The following is a 22,417-nucleotide window of genomic DNA, read 5'->3' on the forward strand; positions in this document are numbered from 1 at the left end:
CCATCTGAGAGCTCTGAAAGTCCTTCACAAGCTCTGTTCTTCTGGAGTGCTGACCATGAGGCCAGGTCATCCCACAAGAGTCTTTGACAACACGGCCTGAGAATTTGCAAAGAAATGCTGAAAAAAGTTGTGTGTGTGTGTGTGTGTGTGTGTGTGTGTGTGTGTGTGTGTGTGTGTGTGTGTGTGTGTGTGTGGTGTAGTTTTAAGTTTGGAGTGGCATTTTGAATGTAAGCTTTCTTTTTTAACCTGCTCACATAGAGGTGTGCTCTCTACTACCTGTTTTATTACCACAGATTAGCGACGCATTTTTGTTTGTGTTTCGTGTTGTGGTCTGAATCCTGTCCACTTCTTTGTTGCACAAATCTCTTTCCAGGTCAGAGATGATGCATCGTAGACACACCACGCTGCGGGAGAAGGGGCGTCGCCAGGCCATTCGCGGCCCCGCTTACATGTTTAACGAGCGAGGCACCAGCCTCACATCGGAGGAGGAGCGCTTCCTTGACGCCGCCGAGTACGGAAACATCCCCGTCGTACGCAAGATGCTGGAGGAGTCCAAAACGCTTAACTTCAACTGCGTGGACTACATGGGCCAGAATGCACTGCAGCTGGCTGTCGGAAATGAGCACCTGGAAGTGACGGAGCTGCTTCTGAAGAAGGAGGGCCTGGCGAGAGTGGGCGACGCTCTCCTGCTGGCCATAAGTAAGGGCTACGTGAGGATCGTGGAAGCCATTCTGGCCCATCCCGCATTCGCCGGAGGACTGCGGCTGACGCTGAGCCCCCTGGAGCAGGAGCTCCGCGACGACGACTTCTACGCTTACGATGAGGACGGCACACGCTTCTCGCAGGACGTGACGCCCGTGATCCTGGCGGCGCACTGCCAGGAGTACGAGATCGTGCATATCCTGCTGATGAAGGGCGCTCGCATCGAGCGACCGCACGACTACTTCTGCAAGTGCGGCGAGTGCACAGAGAAGCAGCGCCGCGACTCCTTCAGCCACTCGCGCTCGCGCATGAACGCCTACAAAGGGCTCGCGAGCGCCGCCTACCTGTCCCTATCCAGCGAGGACCCTGTGCTTACTGCACTTGAGCTCAGCAACGAGCTAGCAAGGCTAGCTAACATAGAGACGGAGTTTAAGGTAAGAGCCAGTCGATTTGTTAACGCTTACTCATATGAGTGTAACATAAGACCTTCCCTATCAAGATTTGTCATTACTTACTTATATCAGGTAAGAGATTGTCTATCTAGATTCTTTATTGATCACTTGTTCGTACAGGAGGAAAACTTGCTTAAAATATTACAGAACATCAGCTGCTACAGAAGGTAATAGTAATCAGTGTCATTTTTAGTGTAGAAGTTCCACTTATCATGAAGTCTGCTCCAGGTGAGCGCTCAAAGATTGTTAGGATTCAACCTCCTACAGCACAGCTCCGCTCTACAGCAGCCTTGTCTGAGCTTGAGGAAGTGTCGTGTCTCAGGATGGTTGGGTTGGATTGCTAAGCAAATAAAACATTTCATCTTCCCAGAGGAGATGAGATGTGTGATCATACATGCAGACTGCACACTTAAAGAATCATCATAATGAAAGGTTTGCTTTTATTACAGAAGGTTTAACCTATTAATAACTATGTAAGGCATTCTCTTCTACGGCTCTTCTTTAGCAAACATATTTTAAAAAATGTTTAGTTTGAATTTAAAGAGGTGAGGATTGGCAACGGTAAAAGTTGCGTGGCATGGATGGACATTGAAGAGGAGAAGAGAGGGGAGGGGAGGGGAAGAGAGGGGAGAGGAGGACAGGAGAGGATGAGGAGGAGAGGAGGGGAGAGGAGAGAAGGAGAGGGGAGAGGAGAGGAGGGGAGGAGAGGAGAGGAGAGGAGAGGAGAGGAGAGGAGGAGAGGAGGGGAGAGAGGAGAGGAGGGGAGAGAAGGGGAGGGGAGGAGAGGGGAGAGGAGAGGAGGGGAGTGGAGAGGAGGGGAGGTCGTGGTTTATATGTATAATAGGGCTCAGCTGGCAGTGTGCCCACTCCTCACAGAGCCGTAAATGAGAGCGACTCTCTGTGCAGGAGTTTGTGTAATTAACTACCGCTCCTACCTCAATAACTGCGCGTGCCTGTGTGCAGGCAGTTGGCCAGGGCCAGTATTCACATGGTCACTTGTACCGCGCATGCTGACATGAGAAGGCCACCTTTGATCAGCCTTAGAGCCCCCACGTGGCTGCCCTGATACAGCAGAGACGCCGCTGAGATCAGATCTGCGGTTTTTGTTATTGGACCTTTTGGGATAGAACGCGGTGGACACGTGTCCTTTTGCGGGAATGACGCCATCGGGTCTGAACACAGTGAGAAATATCTGGGCATTTGCAAACACCTGGCTAAACATGCATCTGCCATGACTCTGTCCAGGACTAATGAATGACTCTCTGGTTAGCTGTCATCCACGGAAGCGTTTTAAAAAATACCATCAGAATGCCTTCTGCTCAGTGAGCCTTGGCTTGACTGGGTCATAGGTATATGTTACGTTTACTGATTCTTGGTTAGCGTTAATCTTTTTTGCCACAATTTGCTTGTGTTGTGCTATTTAAGGTGTGCCATCTCACGAGGTGTGTAATTCTTTCTTTGTCTGTTCTTGCTGTATACTGTGGTCCTTTCCCCATTCACACGACTAATCTAAACTAAAGCGAACTAACTTTCAGCTACAGTTGAATCACTAAGCCAGGGATCATTAAACAGGTTCTAATGCACTTTAATGGAGACTCTATCACTTTATCTATCACTCTATCACTGCCTCTTTTGACCTAAACCTTTTCTTTTGTATATAGCTCTTAAGAGAGTGACCCATAAGCAGGCTCAAACACCTTCACTTCTGTCTGTATGCTGTTCACGGCATCGTTACACTTCCCAAGCACATCTGTGACATCAGTGATCATCAATGCTGTTGCAGCCGCCGAGGCCGGGAGCCTCAGATGACTCACGTCCTGGACTCAGCGTTCATCTCCTCACTCGTAACGAAGTGAGCGCAGTTGGGCCTGCAGGGGGCAGTGTTTGGAAGGAGACTCATTATCGCACCACAGCTCTGAAAGCACCGGGAAGCGCCGAGACGCGTCCCATGAAGCCTGCAGAATGCAATTACTGTCCACTACAGCGCAGATCCGCTTCACGACAACCGGAGGTGATGCGGCGAGACAGCGCTGTTTTTAGTGTGCCTTAGTGCCAGAGGAGGAGGCGATGTTTAGCTGAGTCTAGTCGGGTAAATGCAACATACAAAGTTTTTCACTGGGTACTATGTGACAATAATAGTACGTTGCTTAACTGGACAAGCACAGACACACTTGAACGGACACGCTTGGCTCAGCGGCCATATGATTGTATTTCAAATACACGAGCGTTAATGTGAGGTACACAGAAATGACAGGTTCCTCCTGGGAAAAACCGTCAGAGCAGTAATGAGAGACGATGATTTAAACATGGCAACGGGGCTTGGCGCTCAGAGTTCAGGACGCTTGTGTCTGTGAGACAGAAGTCGCTTGGAAGTGAAGAACTACGCGGGACTCAGTAGAGTAGTATCACAGCGAGTGAGTTTAAGAGCCGTAGCCGTGCGGTAGATAATGAGGTACCAAGTCTGTTAACTTCACCTATATAAACACCGTCTAGGTATAGACATACCTGTGAAATGCTCGTACACGCCTGTCTGGGTGCACGCTTCTGATGATAAAATGTGTTAAATAGTAAAAATAAAGATACAGAATAAGTGTGTCCAAACTTATTATTTATTTATATATATATATATATATATATATATATATATATATATATATATATATGAGGAACCCCATGTCCTTATGGTACATTGGTTTTATGTTGCCAAAGCCAGTTTGTATGACTGCCGCGCTTTAGTTGGTCGGCAACTGTTGCTAAATGACTCGTGCTTTGTGAGACGAGAATGAGACGAGAACAGCTTTGATGAGAACAATGTCAAAATAATGCATTATGAATTATGAAGTAACATATTTGGCCAGCGTGGTCGCAGCACCGAAGCACGTCGGCTCCTGGCAGATCAGGTAACGGTCTACTACCGAGTAAAGAGTCAAATACTGCAATCAAACAGAATAAACACTACATCATTCTACATCAACATTGCATTAATTATTTGAACTCAAAAGTCTTCATGCTAGTGAAGCAGATCCAGTCCTTCAGTTTGTCTGTTTTTTGGTCTTTGCAGAGAACAGCTGTACATGACACAAGGTCTGCACAACCTGTGCTTTTATTTAGTTTTGTTCATGCTTAAGGAAAAATTCTAAGCACAAAAGAATTAAGGAATTAATGAATGCTGAAAGCTCAATTAAATTATTCTTACAATCATTGAGTAATGAGTGTGTTCGTGAGGTGATGAAAACAGCATGGTTTTGAACATCGCACAGCTCTGTTCCATTAAATGTAATGCAGAGATCGCCAACCCTCCTCCTGATTTGGCTGATTAAGGCAATTATGACAGTCGTGGTCTTTAATTATCTGAAATCAGGAGCATTCATTACTAAACTCTACAGAGAGAAAGCTATCCAGGAAGAAGCCTGGAGATCCCTGGTGTAAAGGATCATGTAAGGTGCACTGATTCTCCCTGTAATGTGTCACAGTGACCTGAGTAGGGACCCTGACACCTCAGTGAATGTCAGGCAGGTCCTGGTGAGGTCGGGACCCAGTTTCCTTGGTATCCGTCCATCCTGTTGACCGAACGTACGCCGAGCTGGGCTCCAACAACCGGCAGGACGTTCCGGACCTGGTAGTGGAGAATGTATATGAATGTATATTTATATTACCCTGTCTACAACTTGTGCGGGACAGAGAGGAAGATGAGGGCGGATGGAAGCAGGATGGAATTTTAATACTGTCAATAAATTTGAAAGCCGTATCAAACCAGTTGACTGCCTAGCTCAACACAATCATAATGAAAAACATTTCAGTCTGGTTTCTGGGTCCAGCACAGTAGTGAAACAGCACTTTTAAAAGTGTTGTGTGATTTGAGAGCTAATATGAACGCAGAAAACCTTCCTGTGCTTATGTTACTAGACCTTAGCGTCATCGTGGACACTGCTGATCATAAAATTCAACTTGGGTCTCGCTGGCTGAGTCTTAGATTGGTTAAAGTTGTATATGAGTGGTCATGTTGCACTGGGCACCTGTATATTAAAACACCATGGGGTGCTCCAGGGGTCAGATTTGGGGCTTCTGCTTTTGAACATGGATATGCTTCCACTTCCAGCTATAATTAAGAAGCATAATATCAATTAACACTAATATGCAGATGATACCCAACTTATTATGTCACCGCTCAAATGCGTTGGTGATATAAACGCTTAGAGGTCTAAGAGCTTTTTAACAATTAAACAGAAAAAACAGACAGAGGTTCCTGTTATTGGAATCGAAGCACAGGGGAGAGACATACCAGTTTACTTATCAGCTGTCCGACGGCAGCAGGGATGGAGCAAGATGTGTCTTTATGCTCCATAATACATAAAGACAAGGAAACAGCACAGCGGCGAGGCGGCCAAAAGTCACAAAAGAAAAGCAAAGACGGGATCGGTAACTTCTCAAAGTGCACAGATGCTGTGGGCCAGGAGAAAACGCAGAGCATCGTCTGTAGTGCCGTACGGGCACGCGATGCCCAGCACTGGAGGAGAGAATCTGTGGGCTAGAATAGCAGTGGGAAGAAAAAACGCGCACACAAGGCACAGGTGTTCATGCTTAGTAATCAAGTGAATGGGAGCGGGGCAGGTGTGGTGAGTGTGGGTGTGTGTGAGTGTGTGTGTATGTGTGTGTGTCGGTGGGTGTGTCGCTCCAGCTGGGTGCTCGGCCCACCGTGACACGAATTTGGAAGTCGAACAATGCGTTAAAAATCTGGAAGTCATTTTAGATAGAAAGCTCAATTTTAGAAATCAAATCAGTAATATCTGTAAAAGGGCTTCCATCGTCGTAATATTTCAAAGGTGTGGGACATTCCCTCTTCCAAATGTGTGCCTGCGTTTGTTATATCTAGACCTGATTATTCTAATGCCCTTGTATCTGATCTCATTATACAGTTACAGCGAGTTCAGAATGTCCCAGAATTATCATGCTTCTTTATATCTCAGAGATTGGCTGCTAGGTGCATTCCTACTAGGGCACTTAGGTCATCAGACAGACATCTCTCAGTAGCCCAGACCTCTGAAACTCTCTTCCTCAAGGGCTGCGCGTTGCTCAGTTCAAAAGCACTTTTATGAAGAAACTTAAGACTTTTTCTAGTCGTCAATTTAAGATTTTTTTCCCCCTAATCATCATTTATTTTGGTTTAAGAATATTTCATCTATTTTTTTTTCGTTTCGTTTTTTCTTTTGCTGTTTTTTCTATTTCCTGTCCACCGTCATACCCTGGCCAGCTGCCAGCCAGGAACACGCATCACGCATTTCCACCATGATTTATATCACATTATCATTCATTCTGTAAAGCGCTTTGAATTGCTGCCAGCAGGAAAGGTGCTACCTAAATAAAATTAGTTCCACGGTGTTAAGATCAGGGTCGGATCTGCCGGAAATCAAAGTGAAAGTGAACTTTATTGGCATTCAGACTACACGGTAAACAACGCTGAGCGACATTGTATTTCTCCATGCACAAATAAACATTAGACGTTAAACACATTGTGACACTTATTTATGTGTACAAGACAACAAAGCTTGTACACATAAATAAGTGTATACAGTAGGAAAGTACATTTCAGAACATACAAATTGCACTAGTGTGTGTGTATATATATACACACACACACACACACACACACACACATCATTGTAAGTAGGTTAGGTGTTAGGATCGGAGGGGGTAGTGGAGGCGCTCCTGTGCTTTTTTCACAGTGGAGATTACATGAGTGTTCCCGGTCAGATAACTGGTGGAACATGGTGCTGCTTACGTGCTCCAGCGGCTTGCCTTATATCGTTAATGAGACGTAAGACGTGAGATGTGCTCCCTGCGTTTCTGAGTCTAAACTCTTCACATGAGTCTAGAATCTTTCTCTAAGTGAGAGTCAGATTTTGCAATTTTGCTCTACTTTAAACCCAGGTTTTACATATCAGCATTTTCTTCCCACTGTGTATGGGAAGCATAGCACATACGCTTGTGTGTGACAGCGAGTGTGTGGGGTGCCATACGTCAGACGCTGTGAATCCATGCTATGGGTTCATCTTCGCCACTGGACAGCTGTCAGTGTTGTTACCAGCTAACGGATGAATTCTGAAGGCTCCAGAATGGTGTTCTGTCATTCTCTATAAATGCTGAAGACTCCAGAATGGTGTTATTTCATTCTTTCTAAATGCTAGAGACTCCAGAATTGTGTTATGACATTCATTATAAATGCTAAAGACTCCACAATCGTGTTTTGTCATTCTTTATAAACTACATACTCCAGAACTGTGTTATGGCATTCTTTATAAATGCTAAAGACTCCAGAATTGTGTTATGTCACTCTTTATAAACTCTAAAGCCTCCAGAATTGTTATGTCATTCTTTATAAACTCTAAAGACTCTAGAATTGTGTTGTCATTCTTTATAAACTCTAAAGACTCTAGAATTGTGTTGTCATTCTTTATAAACTCTAAAGACTCCATAATTGTGTTATGATATTCTTCATAAACTTTAAAAACTCCAAAATCGTGTTGTCATTTTTTTCTAAATGCTAAACACTCCAGAATTAAGTTATGACATTCTTTATAAACGCTAAATACTCCAGAATCGTGTTGTCATTCTTTATAAATTTTAAATACTACAGAACTGTGTTATGTCATTCTTTATAAACTCTAAAGCCGCCAGAATTGTTGTCATTCTTTATAAACTCTAAAGCCGCCAGAATTGTTGTCATTCTTCATAAACTCTAAAGACTCCAGAATTGAGTTATGACATTCTTTATAAATGCTAAATACTCCATAATCATGTTATGTCATTCTTTATAAACTCTAAAGCTGCCAGAATTGTTATGTCATTCTTTATAAACTCTAAAGACTCCAGAATTGAGTTATGGCATTTTTTATAAATGCTAAATACTCCATAATCATGTTATGTCATTCTTTATAAACGCTAAAGACTCCAGAATCTTGTGGTCATTCTTTATAAACTCTAAAGACTCCATAATTGTTTTATGATATTCTTCATAAACTCTAAAGACTCCAAAATTGTGTTATGTCATTCTTTATAAACTAAAGAATCCAGAATCATGTTATGTCATTCTTTATAAATGCTAAACACACCAGAATCGTGTTAAGACATTCTTCATAAACACTAAATACCCCAAAATCCTGTTATGACATTCTTTATAAACTCTAAACACTCCAGAATTGTGTAATGTCATTTTTTATAAACTCTAAAGACTCCAGAATTATGTTATGTCATTCTTTATAAACTCTAAAGACTCCAGTATCTGTTATGTCATTCTTTATAAACTCTAAAGACTCCAGAATTGTGTTATGACATTCTTTGTAAATGTGCACAGCAAATTAAAATGAAAGCAGTTAAGAAGCACCTTGGGAATTTTATAGCAATTTCCACAAATTGCTCCTGTTACAGAAAGCATTAGCATAGCTAAAGTATGACGGGCTTATTCTATTTAAACACGGGAAACACTTCTGATATTAAATCTGTTTCAAACAGTGATGAGATTATGTTGTGTGTATCTGTGTGTGTGACAGAGCGAGAGTGAGAAAAAAAGAGAGAGAGAGAGAGAGAGAGAGAGAGAGAGAGAGAGAGAATATGAGCAGTCAGTTAAATCTAATATGCTCCTATTTTTTGTGAAATCCTTATTTCACTGTCTCTTGGCCCCTCCCTCATATCTCTCTCTCTCTCTCTCTCTCTCTCTCTCTCTCTCTCTCTCTCTCTCTCTCTCTCTCTCTCTCTCTCTCTCTCTGTATCTCTCTCTCTGTAGAATGACTACCGTAAGTTGTCCATGCAGTGTAAGGATTTTGTGGTGGGGATTCTGGACCTGTGCCGAGACACAGAGGAGGTGGAAGCCATCCTGAATGGTGACGTGGACCAGAACCCGCCGGCGGAGCACCAGCGGCCCTGTCTGAGCCGGGTCAAGCTCGCCATCAAATATGAGGTTAAGAAGGTCAGCTCCCTGTGCCTGCTGTATCCCTGCTGTATCCCTGCTGTAGGCCTGCTGTATCCCTGCTGTAGGTCTGCTGTAGGTCTGCTGTATCCTTGCTGTATCCCTGCTGTAGGACTGCTATATCCCTGCTGTATCCCTGCTGTATCCTTGCTGTAGGCCTGCTGTATCCCTGCCGTATCCCTGCTGTATCCCTGCTGTGTCCCTCCTGTATCCCTGCTGTAGGCCTGCTGTATCCCTGCAGTATCCCTGGTGTAGGCCTGCTGCTTCCAGAAGAGGGAAGGTTGAACGCTGCTCAAGCATGGCTTTAATTCATTGCTGTCAACGCCTCAGGAACACCCTGATATCTCCACGGGGTTTCTCTGGGCTCGCCCAGGGCTCCGCTCTCATCTCAACCTCTGTTGCTTGATACTCTACTTGTTTTGGCACTCAGTGAACAGACAGAATGCTCTTTGATTCTAGAACAAAGAAAATGTTATCTGATTCTAGAACAAAGATAATGCACTTTGATTCTAGAACAACGAGAATGCTCTCTGATTCTAGAACAAAGAGAATGTTATCTGATTGTTGAACAAAGAGAATGCTATCTGATACTAGAACAAAGAGAATGCGCTTTGATTATAGAACAAAGAGAATGCTCTCTGATTCTAGAACAAAGAGAATGCGCTTTGATTATAGAACAAAGAGAATGCTCTCTGATTCTAGAACAAAGAGAATGCATTCCTACCCAGTCCTACAACACGGTCTTGGGATTGTTGCCAGTGCTAAGACTGAATATTAATAAAACTATTTTGAAAGCATACTTAGGCTTCCTGGATGTGGAACAAGGTCACAAGGTCAAATCCAAACTATAATTACTGAATACAAAGTGAGTCTGCTGAACCTGGAACCCTGGAACCCTCCCTTGTTATCAAATGCCTATGACAAGTAATTCTAGTGTAGAACTGAGAGAGACAGAAAGAGAATGAGAACGTAATTAGTTAATTAGGTATTTCTGTGACTAGTGGTATTTAAGTCACTTCATGTCTGCAGTGACACACTGGCCAACATATTAAAGGCGTCTTGTGTCTGTAGTGTTGCCTCTCATTACGGAGTGCCATCTATGTTGCTGAACTGTATGTGTCCTCCACAGCTTGGTTTTCACTGGCCTTGTGTGTGTGTGTGTGTGTGTGTGTGTGTATGCGTGTGCGTGTGTGTGTCTGTGAGTGTGCACATGTCTGTGTGTGTGTGTTGTTGCAGGGTTTGTATTTGTCTTGCTGGCTCTCTCTCTCTCTCTCTCTCTCTCTCTACACACACACACACACACACACACATGTAAATATCAGACTTCTGGACTTTGATGATCTTAATCCTCTGCTCCGTAGTGTCAAACTAACACACACATGCACACTCACTCAGCACAGATGGGAAAAAAAACTGTGCTGGGCAATTGTTAATATCAAGTGTTAATATTAATACTGTAAGTTCTCCTGCACATCATGTGTGTGTTTGTTTGTGTGTACACAAGAGAGAGAGAGAGAGAGAGAGAGAGAGAGAGAGAGAGAGAGAGAGAAGATGCGATCTAAATGCTAAGCACTGCACTGTTCTGGAGGAGGGTAGGAAGATGGTCAGCAACGCTGTCATTATCATCAGCATCCAATCAGAGCTCTCAGATTGGGGGGCCGTTGCTGTGGCAACCAGGTGCAGGGTTAGGGTGACCTTAGGGTTATGCATCCGTTTTGATATCAGCGTTACGCCGAGCACATCCGTCAGGATGCATTCAGCTTGACGTGTGCAGTGATGCAGCAAAGCTCTCCCAGTGTTCTATCCAGATCACTATCCAGATCAAGAGAGCGAGAGAAAGAAAGAAAGAAAGAAAGAAAGAAAGAAAGAAAGAAAGAAAAAGAAAGAATATTGAATTCATGGAGACCATTTCTAAGTGAAATCTTTTTTACGTTACTGTTTGTGGAGTGTGAAACAATATAAACTCAGTACTAATCTCTCTTTTACCAGTTCAGTAAAGCTCCCCTGAACAGAAGGTTATTAATATTCCTTTGTGCTCAGTCTTTCTGATTGCTTGACCTGCGCCGAGATCTAAAGAGACGTTTCTGTCTTTTTGCATGTGCGCGTGATTTGAGGGTGTAGTCGAGGCCTGGCGAAAGGGGCGCACGAAGCTGGCCACCGCTAATTGCTGGAACTCGAGTAAATTGAGTGGAATATGTAATCAGCCACGCTGCTGATATCTCCTCGCCTGTCTGTGTAATCTGCTCACATTTCCCATGATTCTCTCTCAGATGCAGATGTATGAGGGTCACAAACACGTTTCACAAGTTTCTTTTTAAATGCACATATGCACATAAACTGAGTGATTACACTTGTATGTCAGTTTTTTATATACATTTTTTTTTTTTTGTGTCACTCTAAAGTACCTTCAGTGCATTCTTTGTAAAAAATATAAAGGTTCACAGTCTCTCTCTCTCTCTCTCTCTCTCTCTCTCTCTCTCTCTCTCTCTCTAGTTTGTAGCACACCCTAACTGCCAGCAGCAGTTGTTAACTCTGTGGTATGAGAATCTGTCTGGTCTGAGGCAGCAGTCTGTAGGGGTGAAGTGTCTGACAGTGCTGGGTGTGACTGTAGGACTGCCCTTTCTCGCCATAGCATACTGGATTGTGCCCTGCAGCAAGGTACTACACACACACACACACACACACACACACACACACACACACACACACAGAGGCTAATATCAGATTATTTCTATTCTTCCCTAAAAACCTGATCATATGAAGTGCTGGGTGCAAATTTGTGTGTGTGTGTGTTGTGTGTTGTGTGTTTGTGTGTGTGTGTGTGTGTGTGTGTGTGTGTGTGTGTGTGTGTGTGTGTGTATGTGTATCCTGCATGTTCTCTGAGAGAAGATTTGTCTATAATTACATTTCATTATGTCTGTTTGAAAGAGACCATTAAAAATTGGAAGATTTTGAGATGGAGAGAGAGAGAAAGTGAGAGCCGTGATGTGTGCAAGAGGGAAAAAAAAGGAGAGACTCATGAAAACAAGATGAAAAGAAAGAGCAGAGCAGATAGAACAGAAGAGAGGACCATCAACCAAAGATCAAACAGCGTCCTGATTTCTACACCATGAACACCATCCCTGGCACGATGCCACCTCTGCTGTTTCTCACCCCAGTGCAAGTAATCAGAGCCCGGGTCAGTCAGACACTGAGCCAATCAGACGCTGAGCCAGTCAGACGCTGAGCCAATCAGACACTGAGCCAGTCAGACGCTGAGCCAGTGGAACCAGAACCAGGATCAGTTGTGGTGAAATGAGTGGGGGAAACCCTGGTTCTTCCAGGTGTGATTACCCTGTTGAGATGTTCCAAGTGCCTGGTGATTACCCAGAATACCCAGTACCTCCAGTGTGCACGGTGAACTGGCCCAGTCGGGCAGATATTAGTGTAGATGCTGCAGGGAGGAAACACTGCTAGATTTATTGATAGGCTTGTTTACATGTGACAATGAAAAATAAATGGCTGTCTGCATGCCAACGGCAATCAGCAGTGACGAGATCATATAGATTGTGTCTATGTCTGTATATGTGTGTGTGTTTGTACTCAGTGGGATTTCCAGGTCTATTTAATTTAAATGGCTTCAAGGAGGGTTTTATATGTGTTTATTTGTGCATGGATGTGTCTGGTCTTTTCTCATTTTTTCAGATTAATAGAATGTGCCACTTTTCTTAAATGCTAAGTGACACTTTGCTGCACACACACACACACACACAGGCAATTTTGTACACACATTTTTAGATTGCATTTTACATCATACTATTCATTCAGTCTACTAAACACATTTTGTGAACTGCTGTAAAAAATATGATGTCCTGGAGGAGTATAATATATACCAGTTTCCTTCCTCATTATTTAATCCTTTATCATCTCTCTAAAATCCATATTTATTTCCATTTTTTATATTTCTCCTTTCTTTTGTCTTATCTATGCTTTTCATTTTTATACTTTTTCTAAATCATCATCCCCATTCCACCCCTCCTCCTCTGTGTCCCCGCCCCATTCCACCACCCCTCCTCTCTGTGCCCGCCCCCATTCCACCACCCCTCCTCCTCTCTGTCCCTGCCCACCTTCCACCGCCCCTCCTCTCTGTCCCCACCCACCTTCCACCACCCCTCCTCTCTGTCCCCGCCTACCTTCCACCACCCCTCCTCTCTGTCCCCGCCCACCTTCCACCACCCCTCCTCTCTGTCCCTGCCCACCTTCCACCACCCCTCCTCTCTGTGCCCGCCCCATTCCACCCCTCCTCCTCTCTGTCCCCACCCACCTTCCACCACCCCTCCTCTCTGTCCCCGCCCACCTTCCACCACCCCTCCTCTCTATGCCCGTACCATTCCACCACCCCTCCTCTCTGTCCCCGCCCACCTTTCACCACCCCTCCTCTCTGTGCCCACCCCATTCCACCACCCCTCCTCTGTGTGCCGGGCCCTAGCTGGGCCAGATCCTGAGGAGCCCCTTTATGAAGTTTGTGGCCCATGCTGTCTCCTTCACCATCTTCCTGGGGCTGCTGGTTCTGAACGCATCTGACCGCTTCGAAGGAGTGAAGAACCTTCCCAACGAGACCATTACTGACCACCCTCGCCAGGTCTTCAGGGTCAAGACCACGCAGTTCTCCTGGACGGAGCTCCTCATCATGAAATGGGTGCTGGGTAAGCACTGGTGCATGCTGGGACAGGGCGTGCTGTCCTTTCGTGATCTTATTGTTTATTGTACTTACCTTTTTATTGTAACAGGGAAATTTTGCCACTGTTGATTACGGACATCATCAAATATGTCTCAAATATGTAATCAACCGTTTCAAGCCTCTACAAGGATATTAGTGTTTCTCTCTAATAATCAGCACGTCTGGCTTCTCTGACACTGTTGTGATTGGAGGAGGATGTCTAAACCCAGAGTGCACTGCGAGCTCATGCTGCGTTACAGTAATCAGAGGCAACAGTAAATTAGAAAACGTGTCTGCAGGAATGCCTCTCCACACACTAACCGCCTCAACTTCCTGTCACTAACTTTCTCTTGAAGCTGAGGTGATAGCAAATGTTTTCTTTTTTAAACTGCGCTGGCAACTTCGCTGCTCATCATCGTATACCGTTGACGTTGGCTCGGGTGCCTGTATTGGCCCATGTGACAGACAGTAACCACCCTTGACACTTCAGTACAGCAAAAGAAACAGATTAGCTTTATCTTTTGGCAGGTAAAAATGACGTGTCATCTTTGTGACATGGACTTATGGGATCTCATATGCTTCTCCCCTGGAGGGGAAGTTGCAGTAAAGAGATTCCAGTTTCAGTAGAAAACGGGTTTAAAAATCGTTGCCTTTCTTGTCCATGTTCAGGACATTAGCCCTGCCTCTGTGATGCCCGTCACCTGTGGCTATCCCAACCTGCGTGGCATTAGCATGACATTAACATGACTTAGCTCAGCTACTGGGAGCCGTGCAAGGACTTACATTTACGCCATTTAGCTGACACCTTCCTAGTGCAAAAAACAACCAACCAAGCCTTTGTCTATTTAATGGTTGTGCAGGTAAAGGCCAGGGATTTGGCAATGACAGCTTTGCTTGTATGTGAGCTCGCTGATATTTTGGAATTTTTTTATTTTATCATTTTATTTAGGTGCGGAAAATTGAATCGCAATGTTAGCGCTGAAGAGTCGCTGAACCTAGGTGAATTCAGAAAGTAGATAGTGTCAAGTGGTAGAATGTAGCAGAGAGAGAGAGAAAGAGAGAGAGAAAGAGAGAGAGAGAGAGAGAGAGAGAGAGAGAGAGAGAGAGAGCTCAAAGAGAGCGGAAGCAGTAGATGATGGCTGGTTGGGGGGGGGTTCAGGGACTGTTTTAATGCCTCAGCACTAGTTTGCTCTCTCTGTCTGTTTCTCTGATCTCTCTCCATTTCTTTCCTCTGTCTCTCTCTCTATCTCTCTCTCTCTCTCTCTCTCTCTCTCTCTCTTTCTGTCTCTTTGTCTCTCCTCCAATCACTTTTCTGCCTGTTACTCTTTTCATTTAATTATCATCCCCCTCTTTTACCCTACTATCATACATGTTTGTGTGCATGTCTGTTGGGTAATGATACAGTTCCATCCTTATCCCATCTTCGTTGCCATTAACAACAGCCACCAAGAGCTGTGTGTGTGCGTGTGTATGTGTGTACGTGTGTGTGTGTCACTCACACCGGCACATAGTCTGCCCCAGTAGCCGCGTGATCTCTTTAGTCAAATACAGGCAGTAGAATGGGTCATACTGAAGCGCTCAGTGCCTCAGTAACTGTCAGGGGATAAAGCCATTCCACGAAACATCTGTTCTGCTGTTCTATCTAGCAGCACCAGATCACTTTCATCACATCCTGTGAAGTTCCACACTGTGTCTGGAAGCAACACCAGCACAGGAACCATGCGTTTAGAACGTTGTTAAATGGCTTTCCATGGCCGAGCGGATGTACGCGAGCCTAAGTTCACTATGTGCAATGCCAGATGTCAGCTGAGGTGGCATAAAGCACACTATCCCTGCACTCTGGAAGGATGAGTCATTCTGGCAGTCTGATGGATGGCAGGAGAAAGCTACCTACCAGAATGCTTAATGCTGACAGTAACGTCTGGCGGAGGGGGGATAATTGTCTGGGGTTGCTTTTCAGGGTTCGAGATAAGGCCTTCAGTTCCATTGAGGGGTAGTGTTAATACTACAGCACACAAAGACATTTATCATGGTTTCCCCTCTCTGGCATTGCAATTTCCATGGCCCTGTGGTTTGTGGTGTGGTTTTCTGTTTTTGTTTCGGATTCGTCTAGTCTCTGACCTCTCTCATGTTATCCCTGTCAATCCTTCTTTACTCCTGGGTCTCATTTCCCCCTAATTATCCTCTGTATGTGTATATATATATATATTGGCTTCCTGTCTTTGTGGGTCATTACTTCCTACTTACCCATTTATTCATTGGTCATTACTTCCTGCTTCCTCATTTGTTCATTGGTCATTACTTCCTGCTTACCCATTTGTGTGTGGGTCATTACTTCCTGCTTGTTTGACTTTCCGTACATGTCCATGCATCTGCATTCCTTCCATCCCTTTGTTAGGTGTTTTCTAGTTTTATATCTTTGTCTCCCAGCATTCCAACCCTGGACTGTAACCATGACTATGACTTTGGAATGGTCCTGAACAAAAGCACTCGTGTCCTGCTCTTGCTCAGTGTTACGGCCTTTTATGCAGTGATATGCTTCCAGTGTAGTGGCACAGATCTGGGAATGCCCTGCCCTTTTTCCACCATGAGTGCTCCCCTGTGCATAAAGTGAGCACCATAACGACATGCTTTGACGAGTTTGGTGACTGCCCAGCAAAGAGCCCTTCTCATCCATCGTCATTTCCTCAGAAATGCTCCACAGTCCTGCAGAAAACCTCTGCAAAAAGTGCGCAGGCCCCAAGAACGGGGGTTGGGGTTGGGGTGAGGGTTATGGTTGGGATTGGTGAGGGGGGTGGGTTTGAGGTTGGGGTTGTGGGGAGGGGTGAGGGGTGAGATTGACACCTGGGTTTTGGAATGGGATGTCCAACAAGCTCATGTAGATATGATACTCAGGTGTCCACATATTTTTGTGTAGCATAGATCCTGTACAATAAGTCAATGACTACATTTGCACCCCTCTACATATGAGTGTGTGTGTGTGCATGTGTGTGTGTGTGTGTGTGTGTGTGTGTGTGTGTGTGTGTGTGTGTGTGTGTGTGTGTGTGTTTCTAATCTTGTGCAGTGGGGAGAAGTATTATAATACCTCCCAAGTGTTTTGAGCAATTCTACACACTGGAATGTTCATATATAGGTGTTTTTATGTGTGCACATTTATAGTAATTGGTGTAGCCCTCTTGGGCATGATCAGGTTGGATAGTATTTGGTGTTTCTGTATGTCTTTTTGTGTGTGTTTTGTCACTTTTATGTTTTTGCATGTTTTTCGGACATCTGTCTTTCAGGTATGATATGGTCCGAGTGCAAGGAGATTTGGTCTGATGGCCCAAGGGAATATGTCTTGCACCTGTGGAACGTTCTGGACTTTGGGATGCTGTCTATCTTCGTGGCGTCCTTCACAGCACGCCTCATGGCCTTCCTGAAAGCATCTAAGGCCCAGCTCTACGTGGACCTCCACGTCCCCAACCATGACATCAGCAATGCCTCCCTACCCGCCGACGTCGCCTACTTCACGTATGGTGAGTAATCCACCAGCAGCAGTTTATTTGTGTTACGCCACTTGGAGGTCTAGTACATTTCACAATTACAGTCATTTACTGGCAGCAATTTCCAGTGCCATGCTGTGTATTTTCCATATTTTTTACTGTATTCTCAAATCATTGTAATTTACCTCAGATTTGCCACGAAGCTGCAGTTTGTTTACCTTAGTGTGACCTCCTCAGACTCTAAATGTTTGTGTCTGTGCATGCCCTTCTCTGTGCCTTTCTGACAACTCTGCGTAAGCAAAACGGACAAACATCCACCCCCTTCTCCAGGTTCATTTTCGAGGTTAGTTTGTATGCAGGAGAGGTATTGTGTTGAATTGCTGTATTTCTCATTTACGATCATAGTAAAGTCATGACAACAGAACGTCGTGTTGGCAGTCAGGTTTTGTTTAAGAAAAAGACTTGAGTTTCAAAACATGAAAAAAAGGCTGCTCAGAGCTTCAGTCACTGATGACTCATCGCTTGAGTTGATGCAAGATATTCAGCAGGGTGCCTGCAGGTCCTTAAAAAGTATTCATTTGTCTGAAATGACATTTTCCAAATGTAAGGCACTAATGAGTCTTAAATTGGCTTAGATTTGAAACTGCGTGGGCTTAAATGTATTCTTCAGACGTGTATCTTTGTCGTCGATCCATTCAAATTTTAGAAAAAAAATTCCAGTCACTAACACGGTCGCCTAATCACCAGTTGTAAATCCGAAAACTGCCTGGTGCTACATTTTGATATATTTGGTTAAGAGATTTGTGGCGCAATTTCTATTCTTAAGTTATGTTGGTGGGGAAAAAATCTGAATCACTCCACTGCACCCGGAGAACGCAGTTAGGGAACTGATCATTTGTCAAGCCTGTACATCATCAGAGGAGAAATTCACTGAATCAACTAATCTGCGTAATTTTTAAAACAGCTTATGACCATAACAGAAGGACAAATCCAAAAGCCGCAATCAAAAACATGAACAAAGTTGATACCAAAAGCCAGGGCAAAGATACCGCTCAGTATTCTTTCCAAAACAAATGTGCAATACCTTGCAATGAGGAACTGAACAGAGCGGCTATAACAGAGCGTTTTGGGGTTTTTTTTAAACTAAATAACATTTTTTGGTCCTGTTAAATCTTGTTAGAATATACAGACAAATGGCATTAGCCCAGGAAGCTAGCAAGTTGTGGTAGAACTTGACAGAAAATTCTAGTCAAGCTGTTTTATCTGATGCTATCCACGTTTCACTCAAATTTTAATAGTTTAGCTAGCTACATATTTTGCAAATATGGATTCAAATGATTTCGGGAATCACCCCTCCTCCTCTGTGTCTCCGCCCCATTCCACCACCCTCTTCTCTGTGCTTAGCTCTAGTTTTATATAGCTAGTTACGTTTGAACATTACAAATTAACATAGCTCTCTGGCTAAGCTATCACTAGCAAGCTACCATAAGAAAAGATCGCATAGACAGATCTGTGTTCATTTTTAACGTTGTCGTGTCGTTTTTGTACAAACTCTGTCTAATTTAGCTAGCTATATTTTTTTTCTGTCAGATTTTGTCTGTTTCCCACCCATTTGGGTTATTCAGTGTTCTTATTCCTCAACAAATGAGCCTTCAACATTATTCGGAAAGTATCTGTTCCTCAATGACTGTATTTACAATATAATATTTATTTAAGAGTTATTCAAAATGATTTTATTTTTGTATATCCTTACTGCAAAAATAGTCTTAAAATATATTTGAAGTAGCAGTAAAAAAAAGTATTAAATCTGACTTGGGGATGCCTGCAGACACCTTGTATCCTCAATACTTAATGAACACCAATAACATGGAACTCACATCCAGACTGATAAGAAACCGTTGACAGACTCAGTGTCTGTCTCTACTTACTCATTTGGTATAAGATTAAACAAAGCTCAGGTTCACCCTCACGAGTTGGTATATGTGGATTAATTTTGAATTTTAAGAATGGCAGTCTTTCTCCCTGCTTCTCCTGCCTGTGACATAAGAGTGACAGCTTCTCCTAGCATGAACTCCAGCTGGCTTAATTCCAAGGCAAGTCAAGGGAGTCAAGTCAAGAAGCTTTTTATGGTCATTTCAGCTGTATACAGGTATGCAGTGAAACAAAATAACAGTTCTCCAAGACCATGGTCCAACACAAAAGAAGAACATGTAAGTGTAGACAATAAATATGAAAATAGAGATAACATATAGGACAAAACCGTACAGGTCACCAAGACATACTATATTGTGATATTTTAACAGATACGCTTATAGCATGCAGGAGCCAGTACACTAATTTAAGAATGTAGTATTGTCAAATGCAATACAATATTTGTTCGGTATTTGTTGTCAGTCACTGGGATTTGAGGAGGCTGATGGCATGGGGAGTGAAACTGTTGCACACTCTGGCTGTAATGGCTCGATTGCTGTGGTACCTCTTCCCATACTGCAGGTGAGAGAAGAGTTTGTGTGAGGGGTGTGTGGGATCAATCGCAATGCTGATGGCTTTGCAGAGACAGCATGTGCTGTAAATGACCATGTTGGAGTTGAGAGGGGCGCCGATCTTTTTGGCTGTCCTCACTATTCTCTGTAGGGAGCCCCAGTTCTAAAAGCAGCAGTGCGGGAGACGTTGCTCCTGATCCAGACGGACTGGGGTATCCCAGTGGGAAAGTAAAGGATCCAATTACAGAGGGTGGCATTCAGGCCCAGTAGTCTCAGCTTTTCAATGCTGAGGAATGGTGGCATGGAACGCTGAACAGAAGTCTATGAACAACATTCCAATGCGTGTCCTTTCCATCCAGGTGGGTAAGCGCCAGATGAAGGGTACTGGCGATTGCGTCATCTGTTGAGCGGTTGGGGTGGTATGTGAACTATACGGGGTCCATTGAGTGCGGCAACTGTATCCTGATGTGCCTCATGACAAGTGTCTCGAAGCTCTTCACGATGTGTGAGAGTGTGACTCAAGGCCAACGGTGGTGGCCTTGAAGTATGTATGCACGGTGGTGCTCCTAAGGGATAGGTTGATGCCCGTGACATCATCTGTCAGCTTGTCTGCACGTCCTCTGAGCACTGTACCAGGACTGCTGTCTAGTCCAGCGACCTTCTGTGGGTTAACTCTGCGCAGAGGTTTTTTTACATCAGCCATGGTCAGGCATAGCACCTGTTCATTGGGAGGAGGGGTGGGCTTTCTTGCTGCAACATTGTCTCTGTGCTTCAACCTGTGCATGGAAGTCATTCAGCACATTTTCAAGGGCAGCGTCCCTGTCACAGGCAGGAAATGTTGTCCTGTAATTGGACGGCCTCGGTACCCTGCCACGCGTGTCATATGAGTTCTGGAAGTGTCCCGAGATTCTCTGAGCATGTGTGGGATTTGCATCCCTTATAGCCAGGGGTAGGTTGGCCCTTGCTGTTGTGAGCCACTTTGTTACCTGCTGTGAAAGGTGCATCATGGGTCTTCAGCAGCACACACACCTCAGCACTCTTCTATGGTTTCTGGTTGGGGAGAGTGGTGATGGTTTTAGTGCTGATGTAGCTGATGATGTCACTGGTGCTGTATACTCCTCCAGGTTACTGGAGTCAACATCAGTTACAGCTTCCCTAAATGTGCCACACGCAGTATGCTAAAACAGTCCTGAAGAACATGGATGGCTCCTGCTGGCTAGGTTTGAACTTGTTTCAGAACTGGTGTGGAGCATCTGAAAAGTTGTCTGTATGCTGGAATTAACATATCAGATGTGGTCTGAATGTCTGAGGAGGGAACAGGGCTCTGCTCAGTATGCGTTGGGGATGTTTATGTAAACAAGATCCAACATGTTCACCCCACTTGTGAAGTCTACACGCTGATGGAATTTCAGGAGCGCAGACTTGAGATTTGCATGATTTAAATCTCTGGTGACGATAAAAAGTCCATCTGGCTATGTGTTCTGCAGTTTGCTAATAGGCCAATGCAGTTGATAGAGTGCCTCTTTCACGTTGTTGTTGGAGAGGTGGGGGCGGGTGGGGTTGTTCACCACAGCTATGAGCTCAGTGGCGAATCCCACGTTAGATTACATGGTCTACATTTAAGTGGTGAGCAGTGCCTGGAGACTAGCATGGAATTCTCACACCATTCTGTGTTGATATAGGCACACAGACCCCCCTCCTTGAGCATAACCAGACATAGCTGGATTTCTGTTTGCACGTAATGAAGCGAGCCCATCCAGACGGATGGCGGTGTCTGGGATTCTCTCACGCAGAAGTTTTCTTCACAGATTCTGAACCCTAACGTACAGTACTAGTGTCGAACAGTGGTTTGGATGTGACTATTGAATCCAGATCTCATTGTGGTTTCTCTATAGTATGTATGTATAGTATTGTATAGTAGTCTCTTCCTGTATTAGTTATCAATGCTGCTCTCTACTGGTGCAAAGTGGTTATGACATGCCTCACTGCCCTACTGGAAGTAGAGATGACTAGAGGGCAGAGGGACACTGAGAGAAAAGAGAGAGAGTGAAAGAGAGAGAGAAGTTAGAGACTGAAGCAGAGAGAAAAGCAGAAGTGTGTGTTCTTTTGTGTGATTTTTGAAAAGATTTACCAATTTTAGAACAAAAACGCATCATAGTTTACCACAGTCACATCAGCCATGATGGATTTAAAATAACACATTTAAAGCTACATACACAGTACATGTTTTGCTCAACCTGGACTTATATATATATATATATATATATATATATATATATATATATATATATATATATATATATATATATATATATATATATATCCTTCAGACATGATATAAACATCAAAGACATGCTCATCTTGAGTTAGATAAATGACAAATAAAATAATAACTGTGGTACTGTAGCCTGCAACCACTCTAGATGTGCTACATGTACATTTATGAGCACAGCCGCATGAAATGCATGAAAGGATCAATTGTTATTCTTCTACTGCAAGAGTTGTCTACGGTATTACTTGCAAGAGATGTAATCAGTGTCACACTGGAACCAAGAGAAGGTTTGCTAATCATTTGTTGATCACCTTTGGACCACCAGGAAATTAGGAAACTCAAAGAAAACGGATCCACACTCGGA

The 22,417-nt window shown here is 44.0% G+C and overlaps 1 protein-coding gene across 1 annotated transcript in view; it reads left to right on the forward strand.

The window, feature by feature from the left end:
- The first annotated feature begins 383 nt into the window (after positions 1 to 383).
- trpc7b (transient receptor potential cation channel, subfamily C, member 7b) overlaps positions 384 to 22,417 on the forward strand; it is a 45,438-nt gene continuing 23,404 nt past the window's right edge. Inside the window, exons 1-5 of the mRNA XM_027009643.2 lie at positions 384 to 1,136; positions 8,935 to 9,117; positions 11,611 to 11,775; positions 13,586 to 13,802; positions 17,098 to 17,331. Of these exons, the coding sequence (XP_026865444.2) occupies positions 384 to 1,136; positions 8,935 to 9,117; positions 11,611 to 11,775; positions 13,586 to 13,802; positions 17,098 to 17,331 (1,552 nt within the window). The remainder of the gene's footprint in view (positions 1,137 to 8,934; positions 9,118 to 11,610; positions 11,776 to 13,585; positions 13,803 to 17,097; positions 17,332 to 22,417) is intronic.

This window comes from Electrophorus electricus, chromosome 2 (assembly GCF_013358815.1).
Source record: "Electrophorus electricus isolate fEleEle1 chromosome 2, fEleEle1.pri, whole genome shotgun sequence".
Taxonomy (NCBI): domain Eukaryota; kingdom Metazoa; phylum Chordata; class Actinopteri; order Gymnotiformes; family Gymnotidae; genus Electrophorus; species Electrophorus electricus.